General features: G+C 43.2%; 1 protein-coding gene across 5 annotated transcripts in view; it reads right to left on the reverse strand.

Annotated features, from left to right (window-relative positions):
- The window catches only part of kank2 (KN motif and ankyrin repeat domains 2), a 124264-nt gene that overhangs the window by 14087 nt on the left and 90778 nt on the right, over positions 1-19399 (reverse strand). For 4 of the 5 annotated variants that reach the window (XM_062971436.1, XM_062971437.1, XM_062971434.1 and 1 more), the window contains 7 exons: positions 17260-17334; positions 12171-12293; positions 9364-10905; positions 4985-5107; positions 4792-4894; positions 2058-2291; positions 424-511 (listed from right to left, as the gene is read on the reverse strand). In XM_062971436.1, coding sequence (XP_062827506.1) covers positions 424-511; positions 2058-2291; positions 4792-4894; positions 4985-5107; positions 9364-10905; positions 12171-12207 — 2127 coding nt within the window. In that variant the 5' untranslated portion in view covers positions 12208-12293; positions 17260-17334. The remainder of the gene's footprint in view (positions 1-423; positions 512-2057; positions 2292-4791; positions 4895-4984; positions 5108-9363; positions 10906-12170; positions 12294-17259; positions 17335-19399) is intronic. The other variant, XM_062971435.1, reaches the window with a different exon arrangement.

A 19399-nucleotide genomic window follows, 5' to 3' on the forward strand; every position in this document is an offset into this window, starting at 1 on the left:
AGTTACACTTTTAAAATGTACCTATTCTGACTTATACACAAATTCAACTTAAAAACAAACCTCCAGAATCAATCGTGTTTGTAACCAGGGAACTGTCTGTACACAGCAATCTAATCCGTAATTGGTTCAACTAGCATGAATTCCCCAAGTTCTGTGAAATGCAGAAGAGTCCTTGTGCAGATATTCCAAATTTTGTTAAGATGCCACAAGAATGATTTCCCATTAAACATGCCCTCTTCATCTGGCCAAGCGTCAGACCATTTTAGTCACTTCGGTATTATGCATGAGCCCACAAAACCCACTACTGGATTATGCACAGGTGTGTGGCAGTCACAGAAATGAGTTTCACAAATAAAAGTCTAAATGATGACCCACAGTTTAGGTTTTCCTCCACCTTCCCAAACTATAGAGGTGTAGGTATACCATCTCTTCATCCATGTGTGCATTGGGGCTCTCCAAGTATTTCTGAAGAACTTCACAGGCTGAAAGCAGCTCTTTGCTGAGTACCATCCTGGTTATAAAACGGGAAAAAAGCATAGAATGTTTGAATGGAACATACTTTCTGGACAATAGTATTTGCATAAAATATTAGGAGAGGATTTAGTATTACACATATAAGCCTATGTGAACCTGTGGAAAGCATTAGTACTTAAAGAGGACTGGAAAATTCACGTTAACATTTCCTACTTTTTTGCTCACTGTTACTTTTGAATAATGAACTGTGGCTTATAGCAGGCTAGTTTCTTTAAAAAGCCAACAAACTGATCCAGATTTACTGTTTTTAACTAATGAAGGAGTTTGCTTTGAAGCGCAATTCCTGGTTCAGACATAATGACAACAGCCATTGAAATGAATAATAGAGTAGGCCCTCCACATTCGTTTGAGTTAGAGGTATAGGACCTGCACAAATGTGGAAAAATCATGAATAAAAAACAACCTTTTGTAAAATCCAAGAGAACATCTCTCTAGGTTCTCCGGTACACCTCTATGACCAACCTTCATCACTGGAGGACTTACAAATGCCTTGAAAAATGTACTTTAGGACCTATAAAAGCATAGAGAAGTGTTCCTTCTAGAACAGTGGTTCCCAACATTTGGTCCGCCAGTTGTTTTGGACTTCAACTCCCAGAAATCCCAGCCAGATTACCAGCTGTCAGGAATTGTGGGAGCTGAAGTCCGAAACACCTGGAAGACCAAAGGTTTGGACTACTGCTCTAGAAGTTCTAGGTCCTCCAGCACAATTCTATGGTCAACGTCTGCTGGAAGTTGACCACAGAGTTGCACTAGAAGACCTTGAGATTATTTAAGAGGGCATATCAAACCCGTTAATAATTAAATCTACAAATGTCAAAACTGGGAGTGTGGTGGGCCTACTGTAATTTATTCCTCCTTGCATCATATTGAAGGAAAGGAGGGAAATGGGCCACCAGAGGATTGTACTGGTAAAGCTAAATCTTGGATTAGAACTAAGTGGGCCAGCATGTTTTTCCAAGAAGGAAAGCAGGCATCATCTTTTTTTCGTGTCAGGAGCAACTTGAGAAACTGCAAGTCGCTTCTGGAGTGAGAGAATTGGCCGTCTGCAAGGACATTGCCCAGGGGACGCCTGGATGTTTTTTTGATGTTTTTACCATCCTTTTGTGGGAGGCTTCTCTCATGTCCCCACATGGAGCTGGAGCTGATAGAGGGAGCTCATCCGCACTCTCCCCGGGTGGGATTCGAACCTGGCAGCTTGCAGATCAGCAGCCCAACCTTCAAGTCACAAGTCTTTAACCCACTACTCCACCTGGGGCTCCTAGCAGGCATCACGTAAAAGGGGGTTCACCTTCCTTCCTTACAGCTCCAGAAAATACAGACAACTTCATTCCCATGCCTTTTAACAACCTCATTCTTCCATAACGTTAGCAATATTTTGGAAATCAGCAAAATGACATCACCCATCCTGTGTGCACTGCTTCATTTATTCTGAACGTAAGAATCAGTTTCTCTGGGGAATCAAATTTAGAATAATCTGGGCACAGAGGCTTGATATCCATAAATATGCTTGCACTGATAGTTACCCGGTGGTGCTTGGTTGTTCCTTGCTTTGTCCTTCAGCTGGTGTTGGTATTTCACCTCCCTCTGTGGCGATCCTAGGGTGAGTTGCGGCAGTTCCAGAAGGCTTTGCTGGCTCTGCAATAGCTGCCTGTGCGGCAGGGAGCCCCTCACTCGCCTCATGATACTCGCTCTCTGTGCTCTCATTGTCCGATACATTCTCTGCTGTGCTGGAGTCCTCAGATGAGGTGGACTCATACCTGAGCAGTGGCAACAAGGATGAGAAGAGACACTAAATGCTAGAGAAACCAGTCCTAGACTCCATCAGAGAGGGAGATCAAAGATATCCTGGCTTCCTCTAAGGCTCTACATCAGAGTTTTTCAAACTGTGTGTCATGATGCATTAGTGTATTGCATTAGTGCATTAGCCCGGGGCAGGCTGGTGAGCAGTCAGCTACAGCCAGCTGCAACAAATCACTCTGACTCATGAGTTGGAGGCCAGCTCAGAGCTGTGTTTGTCTCTGTTTTCGTTCTATGTTAAGGCATTGAATGTTTGCCTTATATGTGTAATGTGATCCGCCCTGAGTCCCCTTCGGGGTGAGAAGGGCGGAATATAAATACTGTAAATAAATAAATAATAAATAAATATTGGCTGCAGTGTGTAGGTCGGCCACATGACCTTGGAGGTGTCTCTGGACAACGCCGGGTCTTCGGCTTAGAAATGGAGATGAGCACCAACCCCCAGAGTCAGTCACGACTGGACTTATCGTCAGGGGAAAACCTTTACCTAATGCACACCCTGATTTTGGGAAGGTAATTTAGTCCCAAAAAGTGAGCATTAGATTCAAGTAAATATGGCACTGTGTCCCAAAATGATGCCTGTCTAGAAAGTGTGTCACCAACATGAAATGTTTGGAAAGCTCTGCTCTATGTTATTAGAGTGAATAGAATAGGAGATTTTACACATGCCAGGTATGGTGATTTGGGGCCTCCTACACAACACCCTGGGGTTGTGAAGATCCTTGTGGATAAACACGCCGCTCAATGATGGAGACAAAATCTGTAGTTGTGTGGATAATGGGGCATAGGTGCACTATGGTGGAACTGCATGCTTCTGTGAGGCTTGACATTATACTATTGCTGCTGGTTGGACCTCCCATGTCAGATAGCCTTTTGCTGAGAAGCCAGACTAAATGTGCCAAATAGCTACTGGACAGCAGCAGTAGTGGGAGTGGCATAGCCAATGGAAATAGCACTATAGCTAATGCTGTGCACAGAGAGAGGCACAATAAAGCTGGACAATGAAGAAAGCTGATAGGAAGAAATGTAACTCATCTGAATTGTAGCGCTGTAGAAGAGTTCTACAGATAGCATGGGCTGCTAGAAAAAGAAATACAGTAGAGTCTCACTTATCCAACATAAATGAGCTGGCAGAACGTTGGATAAGCGAAAATATTGGATAATGGAAAAGCCTATCAAACATCAAAATAGGTTATGATTTTACAAATTAAGCACCGAAACATCATGTTTTACAACAAATCGACAGAAAAAGCTGTTCAATACACGGTAACGTTATGTAATAATTACTGTATTTACAAATTTAGCACCAAAATATCGCAATGTATTGAAAACATTGACTACAAAAACATTGGCTACTAACAAATTGACAACAAATAAAGATAGAATTGCATAAAATGAACTTAAAGTAACAACACTGTTGAAAATTAAATCCGTAAAAAGTTCAGTCCTTGCTGCCTAGAGAATCAGCTGTGGATCCGGGCAGGAGGCAGACTGCGTTGGATGATCCAGAACGTTGGATAAGTAAATGTTGGATAAGTGAGACTCTACTGTAAATGAGTTCTAGAGCAAGTCAAGTCTTGAACACTGCCCCCCCCCCCCAAAGCAGTGGTTCCCAAACTTTGATCCTCTAGTTGTTTTGGACACCAACTCCCAGAAAAACCAGACAGGTTACTACCCTGTTTCATACCCATAAAATAAATGAAGATCATTGTACAACACTTAATAAAAATAAGACAACTCCTGAAAATAAGTCATAGTGTGTCTTCTTGAGGGAAAATAAATATAAGACAATGCCTTATTTTCGGGGAAACACGGTAGCTATTGGGAATTGTGGGAGCTGAAGTCCAAAACACCTGGAAGATTGGGAATCATTCCCCTAGAGCAGTGGTTCTTAACCTGTGGGTCCCCAGGTGTTTTGGCCTACAACTCCCAGAAATTCCAGCCAGTTTACCAGCTGTTAGGATTTCTGGAAGTTGAAGGCCAAAACATCTGGGGACCCACAGGTTGAGGACCACTGCCTTAGACCCAAGGTGTCTAAACTAAGGCTGTCATATTTTGGACCTATCATGAGAAGACTTGGTGCTTGGCAAGATGGAAGACAGTAGGAAAAGAGGAAGACTGCAGTACAGATGGACAGATTCAATCAAGAAAGCAACGGTTCCAAGAGCAAGAGCTCAGAAGGGCTGCTGATGACAGGATGATTTGGATATATTTTTCACAGGGTCACCATAAGTCTAAGTTGACTTGAAAGTCATTAAGAACAATAACAATAGTGTGCTTGTGTGATATAGTTTTCGATACTCCAGGTTAAACCTTAAATCTGGCAACCGGAATATAGGAAGCCACTGGGACTACTATCTGACTGGAGCTATCAGGGCTATGTTCCTCCCCAGAAGGATTCAGGAGTAGATTGGAATCTTTCTTTCACATCATAATTCAACCATGGAGGCCTCACTGTACCCTCCATTGATGCCCACAAAGTGGAGGCTCTTCTTGCTTGCCACAATCTCTGTATGTTCCTCCTTCCTTTTCATAATTGACCGGATCCCTGCAGTAAATGAAGCTGTGGGAATATTGAGGGAGAAGAGAACAGTCAGTCAAGGGCGGTTCCTTACAGGATTCTTGGTGCTTCTTTCCAATCCACAATTCTTACCTTGGTCCTCTCCCTCAGTTTGGACATTTAAATCGGGCTCCTGTGACAGACAGCGGGCTACTTGCTCTGTCTGGAGAGGGTGACTAGATGGGTGCTCAGCTCTCACCAATAACCTCTGAGACTCTGAAAAAAGAGAAACAGCACCAGCATTTGCCTGTCAGTATTTTCTGAATTAACCTACCCTGGAGGTGGCAGAAGGAGATGCCTCCTGGCTCCTGGGTCAAACTTAGCATCTCAACTTGCCCTCTTCCCCTGTTTGACCCTGCCATCTTCAATTCCTATAAACGCAAGGTAAATAATGTGGATTCTTATTGAACAGGTTCAGGTTGGTGTGAGAAAACTATGAAAGGTTTAAATTCACCCCAATCTTCCAGAGAGATAAAGAATTTTTTGGAGTTTAAACAAATTAGAACTTCATCCCACAAGCAGGGGGAAAGCAGGGGAAAGCAGAGGGAACTGTCTTACTCTGCTCCCTCCTGATTTTCCCCATCTTCTGGAATGGCCAGGTATCCCACGCCCATATCACATTGATGCCTGTCTTTCCCCCACTTTTTCCCACTTTTCTGTGTCTGGAGTCGGGTAACACATGACTCCTGAAGATGGGTTTAGGGCTCTGTTTCAATGTGCTGTGGAAACAGAGCCCCACGGAATCCTACCAAGTGCCCTTACATCATGTGATGACCTCCATGGGACTCCTGTAACGAAGTGTGAATTTTTTAGTTTACAGATGTCATGTTTAATTGCGTTTTAAAAGGGTCAATATTTCAGTTATTCTGCACTCATGAGTTGGTTGCCATGGAGAAGTGGGCCGAGCCAACTGCTGTTTTGGTGGAGAAGTGCAGGTTTGAAAAAGAAGCAGTTAGTTTGTGCCCTGATGAGGTACAGTGAAGACTGACCCTCAGTTGAAGGGATCAGGGAGACTCAAATGCTTATTTTTGAGTCAATTTAAAATAAATTTGGTGACTTATTTTAAGGTAGTCTGTCTCCTGATGAGGAACAGATAATCTATGATTGTAATTCACAGGGTGACTGCAGTTTAGAGCAGTAAAGAAAGAAGTGACATTTTAAGAAGTTTGAAACACCTCATTCTAGCTTTGCAACTGTTAACCAAAGTGCCTCTAAAAAGAAAGTTACTGTAACCATTAAGCTTTGTGCCAGAATAAACGTGTTATTGTTCTTTTAAACATCTCAGCTTCTGTCATATATATTACCGTCAAAAACAAACAAGAAGAAAAACAAAATTTAAAAGGTCTCCTCTCTAAGTAGCTAGTGGCTATATCTTCCCATAGTGGTGGCAAGCGTGGATAATCCCCTTTACATCTGGTGGCCGCATTATAAACATCTTTACACCGGTGGCAGCTGTTATAATATAATAATATAATAAAATAAATATCCACTATCTCTTCTCGATTTCTTAAATGCATGGAAATTGAGCCCAAAACCCATGGAATGAAGTCCTTAGTTGCAAGTGAGAATGAACATTGGGAAGGACAGCTGACTTAGACTCTCTTGAAATTTGGAGATCAGGCTGGTTCTTGACCTGTGAGAAATCGTTCTTTCTCCTCTCCTCCAGTGTTTTTTTGTTTTTGTTTTGTTTTGTTTGTTTTTTTGTGGCAAAGCAGGCTCATAATTGGAGTTTCCAATAATCTTTTCATTCCAAGACTTTTGATCCTGGGAACTTGACAGGCTATTTTTAGAGCTCCAGCTATAAACAACTGGTAAAACTCAGCATTGTAGATGTACACAGATCTTTTAATATAAAAATTGCTGGGGGAGGGCAGTTTGTCATAAACAGAGCTTAGCTATAAATTGGCAGGGCAGAGGTTAAATACCAGGATATATATTATTGGATGAGCCAGGATTGAAGAGGATGCTGGTAGAACCAAAGCTGAGACTTTTTTCTGGAAAACTAGTTGAGTTTTCGCAGTGGGAATTCATCTGGTAGGAGCCGGTTTTTAACCTGATGTAACATTTTACAATTGGTTTTTAATTTTATTTATCAGTTGAAAACATGTACTTAACACATTTAAGTTTTGTAAGTTAACCCTTACAGAGTAACAGAATACAATGGCAAGGTGTTTTAAAAATGCAGGGCAGGTCCATAGCACCCATTGGATTACACTATGCAACACTGTTTTTGTTCCTGTGTTATAAAAGTAATTTCCTAATTGGCTCTATCATAAAAACATGGAATAAGTTTATTAAACTGCAAAAACTGTATTTTTGTAGGACATCCTGCAGCATATTTTGCTATATTTTTTCAATGAAGATCTTATAGGAACTCTTCACTCGGGTCTAAATGGCCACTTTTGGACGGGGACTGAAGAACATCACAAGCTTGGCAGACTCCACTCACATTCCTCCCAAAGTGGAAGGGAAGCATCAGAAAGCGCTTCCTCCTCCACCACAGGGAGGAAAGTGTTTTTCGGATAACTCCAACTGTCCTCCCCTTTTCCCCCTGGGCTGTGTCAAGAGATCCTTAGAGTCTCAACCATTAAACATATTTTGTGACAGCCACAAAACAAAGTTTCTGGAGCATAACAACTACTTTCAAAGTAATTGTCACACAATTAAACAGGAAATAATACTTTAAACCAGCAACAGAATTCTTTTCAAATTTTGTTACATAGTGTAAAGTGTTATTACCTGCACAAACGCGCATATATATACACACACACACACACACACACACACTCTGAATTTAAAACCCGCACCTCCCACATCTCTCTCCAAAGCAGATTAAAACTTCAGTATTCCTTCTTTGGAGACTAAGAGCTAACCACTCTTGTTGCAAGGAAATAAGATTCCATACATCATGTTCCCCTATGTAAAACTGATCAAATTTTCTTTCTTTAGCAACTGATGGTGTTTTATTTAATGCTTTATGTTGGTATTTTGTAACTCTCCATTAACATGTCTATGTTGCAAGCATGTTCTTGATTCTTCCTTCCTATAGCATAACTTGTACCAAGACTTCACCAGAACTGGGTTAATTTAAAAGAGGGAATAGCACTAGCCTTCCCCTTCCCTGACATACATACCTGTGAGTGTTCAGGCTCTTCTCCACTCCATAATATTATAGTAAGAGAACTTGCCCACTGGCCCATTCCTAGAAGCTCCTAGGTGGTATGGCTAGCCATTTGGGACCATCTTCCAACCCCCCCAGGGGCGGTTCAACCGGTAGGCAAACTACGTGGTTGCTGAAGGCGCCATCCACTGGGGGGCACAGTTGAGGCACCTCCAGGTGCTGTAAGGCTAATGAGCAGCTTCTTTTTTGTCTTTTTTCCCCTCCCCGCTGGGAAGGGGCACGCCCTCCGGGCGAGGAAAACCCGTAGCACCTCCTTGTTTCCTGGCGGGACAAGCCCTTGCTCCAGCTGGACAACGCGGGCTCTTCGGCTTAGAAATTGAGAGGAGCACCAACCCCCAGAGTCGGACATGACTAGACTTAATGTCAGGGGAAAACTTTACCTTTACCTAAGCCCCACTGAACACAATGGAATGGAGTCTGAGTAAATATACACAGGACTGAACAGCTGAGCATCCTTTTCACCAAACCCAAATTATTAAATACTTGCCTTTTGGGTAACAGTGAAAAAATATATAGTAATTCAAATATTTTCATTTTCAACTATGTGAGCCCACTTTCCCAAACACTTATGCAAGGAGGAGGAGAATATCAAACTCTCTTGACAGCTTGTTTAAAGTCATGTAGAAAGCACAACTTCTCTGAGCCACCTCCTTCCCCTTGCTGAAATACTAAACTCAGAGGGAAGAGAAGGTTGGCATTACAGGTGTCAGGGCAGCTCAAAACATCCAAGGCACAGCCAGACAATTTCGGCACTTGCCCTGTAGTGTCCCTCCTTCAGAAGTGCCCATAGCAAAAGGTATGTAAGTCAGAACAGTTACTCCAGTCATTTTTTTAGTTTTGGATAACACAGGGAAGGACTAACATTTGGGGATCTCATGCAACAACTACACAACTGAAATTCTCACAATGATTGAGAAGACTGCAACTTTACTCTCATTATTTTGTTGCATTTATGCTTATCTTGAGCATTTAGTAGAGAGGAAGGGAAACTACATTGAGATGACAGACCACTCTGAGAAAATGTGGCTAGATCTGGCTAGATGTGTGAGGAAATAGTCTAAATATTCTCTTGGATAATAAGGAGGGATTAAGGGAAAGCCTATTAAACATCAAATTACATTAAGATTTTACAAACTAAGCACCAAAACATCATGTTTTACAACAAATCAATAGAAAAAGCAGTCTCGACTGTGCCCCCGTATGTTTTGCGCCAGAGGCAACTGCCTAATTTGCCTCATTGTTGGACCGCCTTTGCTTTCTTATTAAATTGAGCAGATGCACAGCCCCTTACCTGTTAAGTCTTCATTTCCATTTCCATCCTCTTCTGTGCCAGCAATGCTGATCTTCTTCACACAGTGGAATGTGGAAGAAGGAGTCGCTGAACCAGCATGGACTGGGAATGTCGTCTCCATCACCTCACTGCTGTGATATGTGGCACACACTGGCATCTTCACTTCCTCAGACTCTGCCAAAGCTCGGAGGCTGGCATAAGGTTCTTTGCTCTCCAGCGTTTGCGCCCTCTGCGGCTTGTGTTCCATCCCCGTGGCTTTGCTAGCTACAACCTCTGGCTCCCTCTCAATTTGGACAACCTTGATTGTATCCACCCGGATGGGGTTATCTAGCGGGCTGTGTGCAAGCCCTGGACCTTCCTCTCTCACTTCCCGTTCTGTTGGGTGACCCACATCCCCTGTGGACATTTCTTTGTCTTCCTGCTCCCTGCTCTGATGCTCCAATTTCTGGTGGGCAGCCTGGAGTTCCTGGAGTGCCCTTTTCAGCTGTGTCTCCAGTACGGCAATCTTGGTGGACAGGACCTGAACAGCTTGGCGCTGCCGTTCCTCCTCAGGAGAAGGCAACCCCAGCTCTTCTTCCTTGACTGCCACCCCAACATCACATCTCTCTGTCTCCTCATTCCCCTCTCTGTCTTCAGCTGACCTACCCACACCTACTGACCTCACTTCCTTCCTGTCTAGCCTGGCCCCTGTGTCAGGCCTTACTTTGCCCTCCTCTGTATTCCCACTTGTCCCCTCCTCTGGGATATCTATGTAGAGCTCCCCTCTAGACTTGCCCTTACAAAATCCCCCAGGGTGTCCCAAAAACTTCTGGCTTTTGAGCTGGACACTAAGTTGCCGCTTCTCCTCCTGCAGCACTGAGATCTTCACCTGAAGCACAGGAATCATCTTGACTTGCTCTTCCAACAGGCGCAACTTTTTCAAGGCAACTGCCATTTGCTCCCGAACATGCTGGAGGTGTCCTGGGGTTGGGGAGACTGGGGTGGACAACCCCGAACCAATTGGTGTAAACTGTCCAGAAGCGCCCAGCTGTGAACCATTGTAAGAAGTCTGGCGTGAAAGGCTCTGACTTCCCGCCAAAGAGCTGGTTGACCCAGATACACTGCTATGGAGGCTCCCAAGGCCACTTACTCTGGACCTTTCCCCATCTCCTGAATCTGCCTGGTCTTCTAGCTTCTTCCTGGCATCCAGCAAAGTCTTCTCCACACGGGCGTTAAAACTGCCTGGTGTGGTGTTGGGATACTGGGGATAGAAGCTGCGTCCACAATAAGAGTAGGAAGAATGGTGACTGTCCATGCTGACATTGGAGCAAAGGGACTCGGTGGAAGTCCACCATGAGCCCGTGTAGCCATAGCCTCGTGGCAACGAACTGTAACGTGGCCGCCGATGGACTGGAATTCGCTTAATTGTGTGACCCTTCTCAATGTCATCCACATACTTCAGAAAGTCCAGGTCCAGCCGATAGCCATAGGGGGTCTCCACCGAATAAGGCATGTCCTGCTCCTTCGCATGGAAAGATGTAGCAGAGGTGGGATTGGGCTTCCCTGTAATGCATAAGGGAAATTAAATTAGCCTAAAGACCTTCCTTTCTGGTCCATGACTCTTAAAAATACACTGACTATCTCCATCACACTGTAAGCGTTATCATGCACTGGTTCTATGAATATGTTTCAAGTTTTCCAATCTACAGCAACCTAAGATCTCAAAATATGTGTATATGTATACCCTGATCACTTTTAGCTCTGCAAAAGTTGTTTATGATTATTGCATAGCAGCAGTTCCCCCAGTTGCTAGAATTTCTAGAGTGTTTAGGGTTTCTCTTGGCAAATTCTCCCACACCCATTTTTTATTTTTCTGTTTTGCAAAACCAAATATTCAGAACTAAATCTGCTGTCTCAGTTAACCTGTCTATGTCACACAATAAATGCTAGAAGAGTTCGTCCACAGGTAAATGTCATCATAGACAACCATGAAGGAGCTCAGGAAAATATAGGGCATTTGTTGTCATCTGGTTATGTAAATTACTAAAAACAATTAAAGAGGTAGATTATAAGCTTAGAAATAGTTTTTTTAAAAAAAGTCACATGTGTGCAGAAGTATATACAGTAACTGTTCTGCCTCCATGCTTAACTAAATGAACTGGAAGGACCCATAGCACGAAGGACAGATTGGAGACTGTAGTTGGTGAAACAAAATATTTTATTAATAGACAAAATTGATCTCTTTTCCTCTTGTTGCCACTATGAAGTCTTTCGTGAGGAAAGAAATCTTTAAGTCTATGCAGTTCTGGATAGATATTGCCACAGAGTATAAAGTCTTGGAATGATTGGATTCTTTGTATCTTTGAGATGACTTCAATGCAATGTTGACATGGCTTTCTCTATTGCTGTAGTCTATGGCTTTTTAATCTAATTTGAATACAGTTCCAACGTGACGTGAATTTCTGTGATCCTTTTACTTCCTACACTTCCTTCCAGTGCCTCACCAACTGACAAAATCTAACTGACAAAAAATAACTGCCATTTCAGGCTGGCAGGAGCCAAGGCTAAGCTCCGCCCCTTTAGAATCTTAAAGAGACAGGGCAGCAGGTAATGTTTTGCCTTCTCGTGGCATGACAGTAACTGCTGCAGAGGTCATATGACACTTTTATGTCAATACATCTTTAATTACCAAGGTGTAAGAATAACAACAATCAGAACTTTATGTCTCTATTTCTGAGTTTCTAAACTTGGCCATTTGGCTAAATAATATTAGAGGAAGAATACAAACAGACTTAGCTGCTATCTGTCAAAATGCAGTATACACCCACCTGGAAAAGCAGTCTCCATGTGTAGAACCTGAGCCATTCTTTACTCCTGATCCAAATTCATAGACACATCCAACAGAAGCATCCAAAAGAAGTCTCTCATAGCATAAAGAGAACCTACACAACCTGCAAGAGAAGTACATGTTGTTCAGAGCCACACCTGCATTGTTAAGAATGAGTAACTGCAAAATATTGATGTACTACAGATGCCAAGTCAGTAATCAAATTCCCTCTGCTTATCACAGTTATTTCCAATAGTATATTTTGTGCCCAGTCAGTAACAAAATTTTTGATGCTGTTTATTATATGTCTTCAAGTTGTTTCTGAATTATGGCCACCCTAAGGTGAACCTCTCATAGGATATTTGTAGTAAGATTTGTTCAGAAAGGAGTTTGCCCTTGCCTCTGAGACTGAGAGAGTGTAACTTGTCCAAGGTCACCCAGTGGATTCCCATGGCTGGAGATAATAATACTGTAATAATAATAATAATAATAATAATAATAATAATAATAATAATAATAATAATAATGTAATACAAACTAGAGCTGACAGCTGGCACAACAAAACATTGCATGGAAAGTTCCTTGACAAAATTGAAGGAAAAGCTGAGAAGGAGAAGACCTGGCTATGGCTCACGAATGGGACCCTGAAGAAGGAGACAGAAGGCCTGATCCTTGCAGCCCAGGAGCAAGCCATCAGAACAAATGCAATTAAGGCCAAGATCGAAAAATCAGCTGATGACCCAAAATGCAGACTGTGCAAAGAAACCGATGAAACCATTGATCATATCCTCAGCTGCTGTAAGAAAATCGCACAGACAGACTACAAACAGAGGCACAACTATGTGGTCCAAATGATTAATTGGAACTTATGCCTCAAGTACCACCTTCCAGCAGCAAAGAACTGGTGGGATCACAAACCTGCAAAAGTACTGGAAAATGAGCATGCAAAGATACTGTGGGACTTCTGAATCCAGACTCACAAAGTTCTGGAACACAACACACCAGACATCACAGTTGTGGAAAAGAAAAAGGTTTGGATCATTGATGTCGCCATCCCAGGTGACAATCGCATTGACGAAAAACAACAGGAAAAACTCAGCTGCTATCAGGACCTCAAGACTGAACTGCAAAGACTTTGGCAGAAACCAGTGCAGGTGGTCTCGGTGGTGATCGGCACACTGGGTGCCGTGCCAAAAGATCTCAGCCGGCATTTGGAAACAATAGACATTGACAAAATTACGATCTGCCAACTGCAAAAGGCCACCCTGCTGGGATCTGCACGCATCATCCGAAAATACATCACACAGTCCTAGACACTTGGGAAGTGTTCGACTTGTGATTTTGTGATATGAAATCCAGCATATCTATCTTGTTTGCTGTGTCATAATAAAATAATATACTTCATTTATATTCCACTTTATCTCCCAGAGGGGACTCAGGGAAGATTACAGAACTCAATATGGTAAGCATCCAATGCTGTTATATAATTAACAAGGACAGACAATACTTATACAGAGATAAAGGCATTTCCCATCTTATATCAGGCATCTTGGAGGCTGTACTTGACTCCGGCTAGTGGGGGAGGGGGGTACTGTCGCTCCATCTTCCATGACGAGGAGCTTTGTTGTCCCCCCAATCAATGTCCTTAAGGGTGCCTTTAGTCCCTCCCCTCTAAAAGCGGTACCTATTCATCTACTCGCATTTCTGTTTTTATTCTGCTAGGTGGGCAGGGAGGTGGGTGCTCACCCTGACCTGGGCTCAAACTGCCAACCTTTCGATCAGCAGGATATTTCTGCATCTAGTAGTTTAACTCGCTGGGCTGAATATGAAGATGACACAGTGATTCTTGTGCAAGAGTGTCTTATAACCTGTGCAATTATTCTCATCTTGATTCCTTCAATTTTATTTTGGGGGGGGGGGGGGCAGCTGAGGATGTTCAACTTGTCCAGTGGGGAAATAGAGCATTGTATCTAGCTCAAAACAGTTTCCATTAACACTTTGGCTCTTTTTGGGTTGGTCAAAATAGAAATACATTGTTCTCATTATTCTCACACTTGTTCTTGTCTCCTGCTTCGTTTATTGTGTTTATCACTCATTCTGAAAAGGTACAAATATCCAAACAAACAAAAATCCCATTTTGGACAATTTCAAAAAGTGTGCCCCAGGTGCAGATTTAGTCCTGCAGCAATATATACCACTAGGAGGGGCTGCATTCATTCACATTGCTCAACAGAGGAGGGAGCACTCTTACACAAACATCACTTCATATTCACAGCTTTTCAAACTCTCCAGTGTGAAAAATATTCTAGTGTCTCCTTCCGTTAGCATGCGTTCCCCCTAAAAGGTAAAGGTAAAGGTTTCCCCTGACGTTGTCCAGTCTTGTCCGACTCTGGGGGCTGGCGCTCATCTCCATTTCTAAGCCAAAGAGCCGGCGTTGTCCGTAGACATCTCCAAGGTCATGTGGCTGGCATGACTGCATGGAACGCCGTTACCTTCCCGCCAGAGCGGTACCTATTGATCTACTCACATTAGCATATTTTTGAACTGCTAGATTGGCAGAAACTGGAGCTAACAGCGGGCACTCACTCCGCTCCCCAGGTTTGAACCTGGGACCTTTCGGTCTGCAAGTTCAGCAACTCAGCGCTTTAACACACCATTTCACAAATCAAAATTGGGAGATGAGAGGCAAAGCAAAAGCAGAATGTGTGGAGTCAATATAGCAAAGGTTATTAAAAAGGAAGAAGAGACAAGATTGGAGAAGCTGCAGAAGTTTGCTTTTGCCTCACCAGGAAGGGCAAAACTCCACTCTCTTTTCATCTCATCTCTTCTGATTTCACCAAATACAAAATTGCAGTTTGTAGAAAGTGAAGTAAGGTGAGGGCAATGGGAGAAATTGGAAGGAGGAGAAACTGTGACATTTTAAAAGCAGTTGAAAAAGTGGGACGGCATGCGTATTGCTGGTGACCAGTTCCCCTCCAGTATTTGACTGCAGAGCCATCCTCCTTGCTCTGCCTCATGTGAACCCACCCATACTTTCACCTTCCCTATTCAACTTGTACGCAGAACACATCATTCGACATGCGGGGCTTGAGGAATCCAAGGCCGAAGTTAAAACTGCTGGAAGAAACATTAACAACCTTAGGTATGCAGATGATACCACTCTGATGGCCGAAAGCGAGGAGGAGCTGAGGAGCCTTATCACCAAGGTGAAAGAAGAAAGTGCAAAAGCTGGGTTGCAGTTAAATGTCAAGAAAACCAAGATCATGGCAACTACACCTATTGATAACTGGCAAATAGAGGGAGAAAATGTGGAGGCAGTGACAGACTTTATATTTCTAGGCGCGAAGATCACTGCAGCCAGGAAATCAGACTGCAGCCAGGAAATCAGAAGACGTTTATTCTTGGGAGGAGAGCAATGGCCAACCTTGACAAAATAGTGAAGAGCAGAGGCATCACACTGGCAACGAAGGTCCGCATAGTCAAAACAATGGTATTCCCCATAGTAACCTATGGCTGTGAGAGCTGGACCATAAGGAAGGCTGAGCGAAGGAAGACAGAACTCTTCCAAAGGAAGATAGAGCTTTTGAACTCTGGTGCTGGAGGAAAATCCTGAGAGTGCCTTGGACCGCAAGAAGATCCAACCAGTCCACCCTTCAGAAAATAATGCCCGGCTGCTCACTGGAGGGAAGGATATTAGAGGCAAAGCTGAAGTATTTTGGCCACATCATGAGGAGACAGGAAAGCTTGGAAAAGATCACGATGCTGGGGAAAATGGAAGGAAAAAGGAAGAGAGGCCGACCAAGGTGGATGGACGGTATCCTTGAAGTGACTGGGTTGACCTTGAAGGAACTGGGGGCGGTGACGGCCAACAGGGAGCTCTGGCATGGACTGGTCCATGCGGTCATGAAGAGTCGGAGATGACTAAATGACTGAGCAGCAGCAGCCAATTTCACTACTTCCATGCATACGTTTCAAAAATAGCTACCTTAACAATGTTGCATTTGGGATATCCAAACAGGGTCTGTGATACACTTTGAAGATACTGGATAAAATGGTATACACACATACATAGAGGGAGGACACAGAGGTGAATGAGAGCCCTGCAGGCATGAGAACAAAGAGCAGTCTGGATCAGAACAGGGCAAAGAGCTTAAGGCATTGGACAGAAGAGCAGGAGGAGGGGTCAATGGTATTATTGTTTCCCTCTGACCATCCAAATCTTTGGCTGCATCTCTCTACATTTATGGGAAAATCATTGCAGAACCATGAAAATTCTTGGTCTGCCTGTCCTTGTTTTCATTTCTGTTCTCACATTCTCTGGTTGGAAAACACAGCCACAGCAAAGCCAGGGCAGTGGAGGGGAGACACTTCCTCTGTTTTTCGTCTCCCCCCCCCCCCCCCGTCCAATCTCAAAAGCCCACACCCCAGTCCCACAGCGCTGGGTCAGCAGATAAATCTTATGCTCTCTCCAGCTCAATTCCCTGCCAAAACCTCAACACACCAGACAGTCCTGCTAACTCAGCCCGTTCCAGCCACCCCACTCCCTTACAGCTCCAGCCAAAGCCTGGCTGATAGCACTGCTGCAGAAGCTTTTCCAGTCAGAATTCCTGGGTCAAAGAGAAGGAGTGCCGCAAAATGAAGAGAGAGAGAGGAGAGGCCTGGAAGAGAAGGGGGGCGTAGTGACTCTAATGGCAGGCAACGGGCCAGTTATGGATCTTGTGGAAGGGAAGGGCTGAGTCCTCTGGAAGACTGCCTTGTAAGTTAGCTTCTAGGTCCATGAGAAGGGAGTTCAAGACAGGCACTCTGCGCATGCACAAATATTTTTCCTGACATGAGATTAAGATATATAGCATGCCCTTGGCATCCTCTGAGGTCTGGTTTCTGGACTCCTCTGTGGATACCAAAATTTGTGGATGCTCATGTTCCATTATATATGCTGGCATTGTAAATAGTCTAGCTCAGGATGTTGTAGTAGAGCCTGTGAGTAATGTTACAAACAGTAGTATGGGTGCCAGAAGGGGGAAAAGGGTTACTCGGGAGCAGGAATCTGATGATGAGCAGCAGAGAAAGAAGATCCGAGACATACTTACAGCCAGAGCCGGCCCTAGGTATTTTTCAAGTGTAGGCAAACAGAATTTTGGCACACACCCGCCTCAAACCAATCACTGAAAAATAAAAGTGTTGGATAAGCGAAAATGTTGGATAATAAGGAGGGGTTAAGGAAAAGACTATTAAACATCAAATTACGTTAAGATTTTACAAATTAAGCACCAAAACATCATGTTTTACAACAAATCAACAGAAAAAGCAGTCTTGACTGTGCCCCCGTATGTTTTGCGCCCCGAGAGACCGCTTAATTCGTCTCATTGTTGGATCAGCTCTTTTTACAGCATTTACAGATGAGGAGTCATTTGAGGGATTCTCTGGGGATGATAATGTTGCCAACAGTAGTATGGGTGTCAAAAAGGGAAAAAGGGTTACTCGGGAGCAGGAATCTGATGATGAGCAGCAGAGAAAGAGAATTCGGGACATACTTAGAGCACCTACAGATGAAGAGTTGTTTGAGGGATTCTCTGGGGATGATGGGTCAATGAGTGAAGGAGAAGAAGGAGACACCATGGATTGGACTAAGATAAGAGAAGTACAAGCTATTTGTGAGGCACCAACAACTAGTGATAACTTTATGGGGTTCTCTGGGAGTGAAGACTGGCAATCAGGGAATCCAACTGATTCTTGGGGGGATCTAAGTCTTGACAGGAGGTGGAGGAATTGGAGGGAGAGTCAAATGAATTCACGTGAAGAGCTGGGAGCAGCTGCGGGGGATGGTGATGGGGCGGTGGTCAGTTCATCCTCTGATGATGGTTTGTAGATAAAAGTGGGTTCAGGGGTGAGGGGTCTTTGCAGAAGGCAAGGTGTTGATGTGCGTTCATGTGCTGGGTGCTGTGTATTGGAAAAGTTTCTTGTAGTCTTGCTGCTGCCTGTTTCATGTTCAGTGTTGGACTCGGATCTGCAGTTTGGACCTGAACCGGTTTGCTTCTGCAGACAGTGGAGCAACACTGTTTTGGATTCTTCCTGTTTCGACCTTGGACTTTGGCTGACGACACTTCTCTTCTTGCAACTCCCTCTGTTAACCATTTGTGTACTGTGCCTTTTGTTTTGCCTTAGAGCACTTTGTTTGACTTGTTGCTTTTTGCATCCAGTTGATCTGGATTACATTTCTGTTTACCTTTTGAACCAGGTCTGGTTTGAATTTTTGAGTTTTTGACCAGTGGAACTGCATTTAAGTATCCCTTTTCATTTTGTTTCAATAAACTCTGTTTTAAAGACACTTTTAAATCTGGCCCTTTAAGGCATCTGTGATTCTAACACAGGACTTTAGGCTTCTGGGTTCTACTTTAATTAAATTCAATTACCGTATATACTCGCGTATAAGCCGACCTGAATATAAGCCACCTAATTTTACCACAAAACTGCGAAAATCTATTGACTCTAGTATAAGATGAGGGTGGGAAATGCAGCAGCTACTGGCAAATTTCAGAAAATAAAAATATAAATAGATACTAATAAAATTACATTATTTGAGGCATCAATAGGTTAAATGTTTTTGAATGTTTACATAAAATTGTAATTTATGATAATAATAAGACTTTAATAAGACTGCTCGACTCTGATTACCTATATACTTGAGTATAAGCTGATCCAAATATAAGCCAGCCAGGACCCTCACTCGAGTATAAGCCAGGGGGGAGCTTTTTCAGCCCTAAAAAAGGGCTGAAAAACCAGGCTTATACTCAAGAATATACAGTATGTCCCAGATATGGGAATGTGCTTTTCATTAGAACCCTGAGATCTTTCAATCAGAACCAGACTCCAAACTATAGCTCAGATTGGTGGACATATACTAAAAATGAAAGAATAAGGTACTTTTGAGCATATGTTCAAGCTCTGGAAATTTTTAATAAATATCTATACCAAAATCAGGAGGTTTTTTTTGCTACCATTCAGTCCCATGCATCAGTTCTGGTTTTAACAGGACCAACTTAGTTCAGGGATGGGGAATTGTTTAGTTCTTGTTGCTGCTATATATACAAGGATAGATCAAAAGATTTTGCAGTCACCTGGGTTGTGAAAAATGACATGTGTGGGTGTGCATTATCATAATTAAGCAGTGTTTTGGGACACTAAAAATGGTGCCACAACCAACAGCAAAACCTATGTAATCACACTTTA

This window comes from Anolis carolinensis, chromosome 2, assembly GCF_035594765.1.
Source record: "Anolis carolinensis isolate JA03-04 chromosome 2, rAnoCar3.1.pri, whole genome shotgun sequence".
Classification (NCBI taxonomy): domain Eukaryota; kingdom Metazoa; phylum Chordata; class Lepidosauria; order Squamata; family Dactyloidae; genus Anolis; species Anolis carolinensis.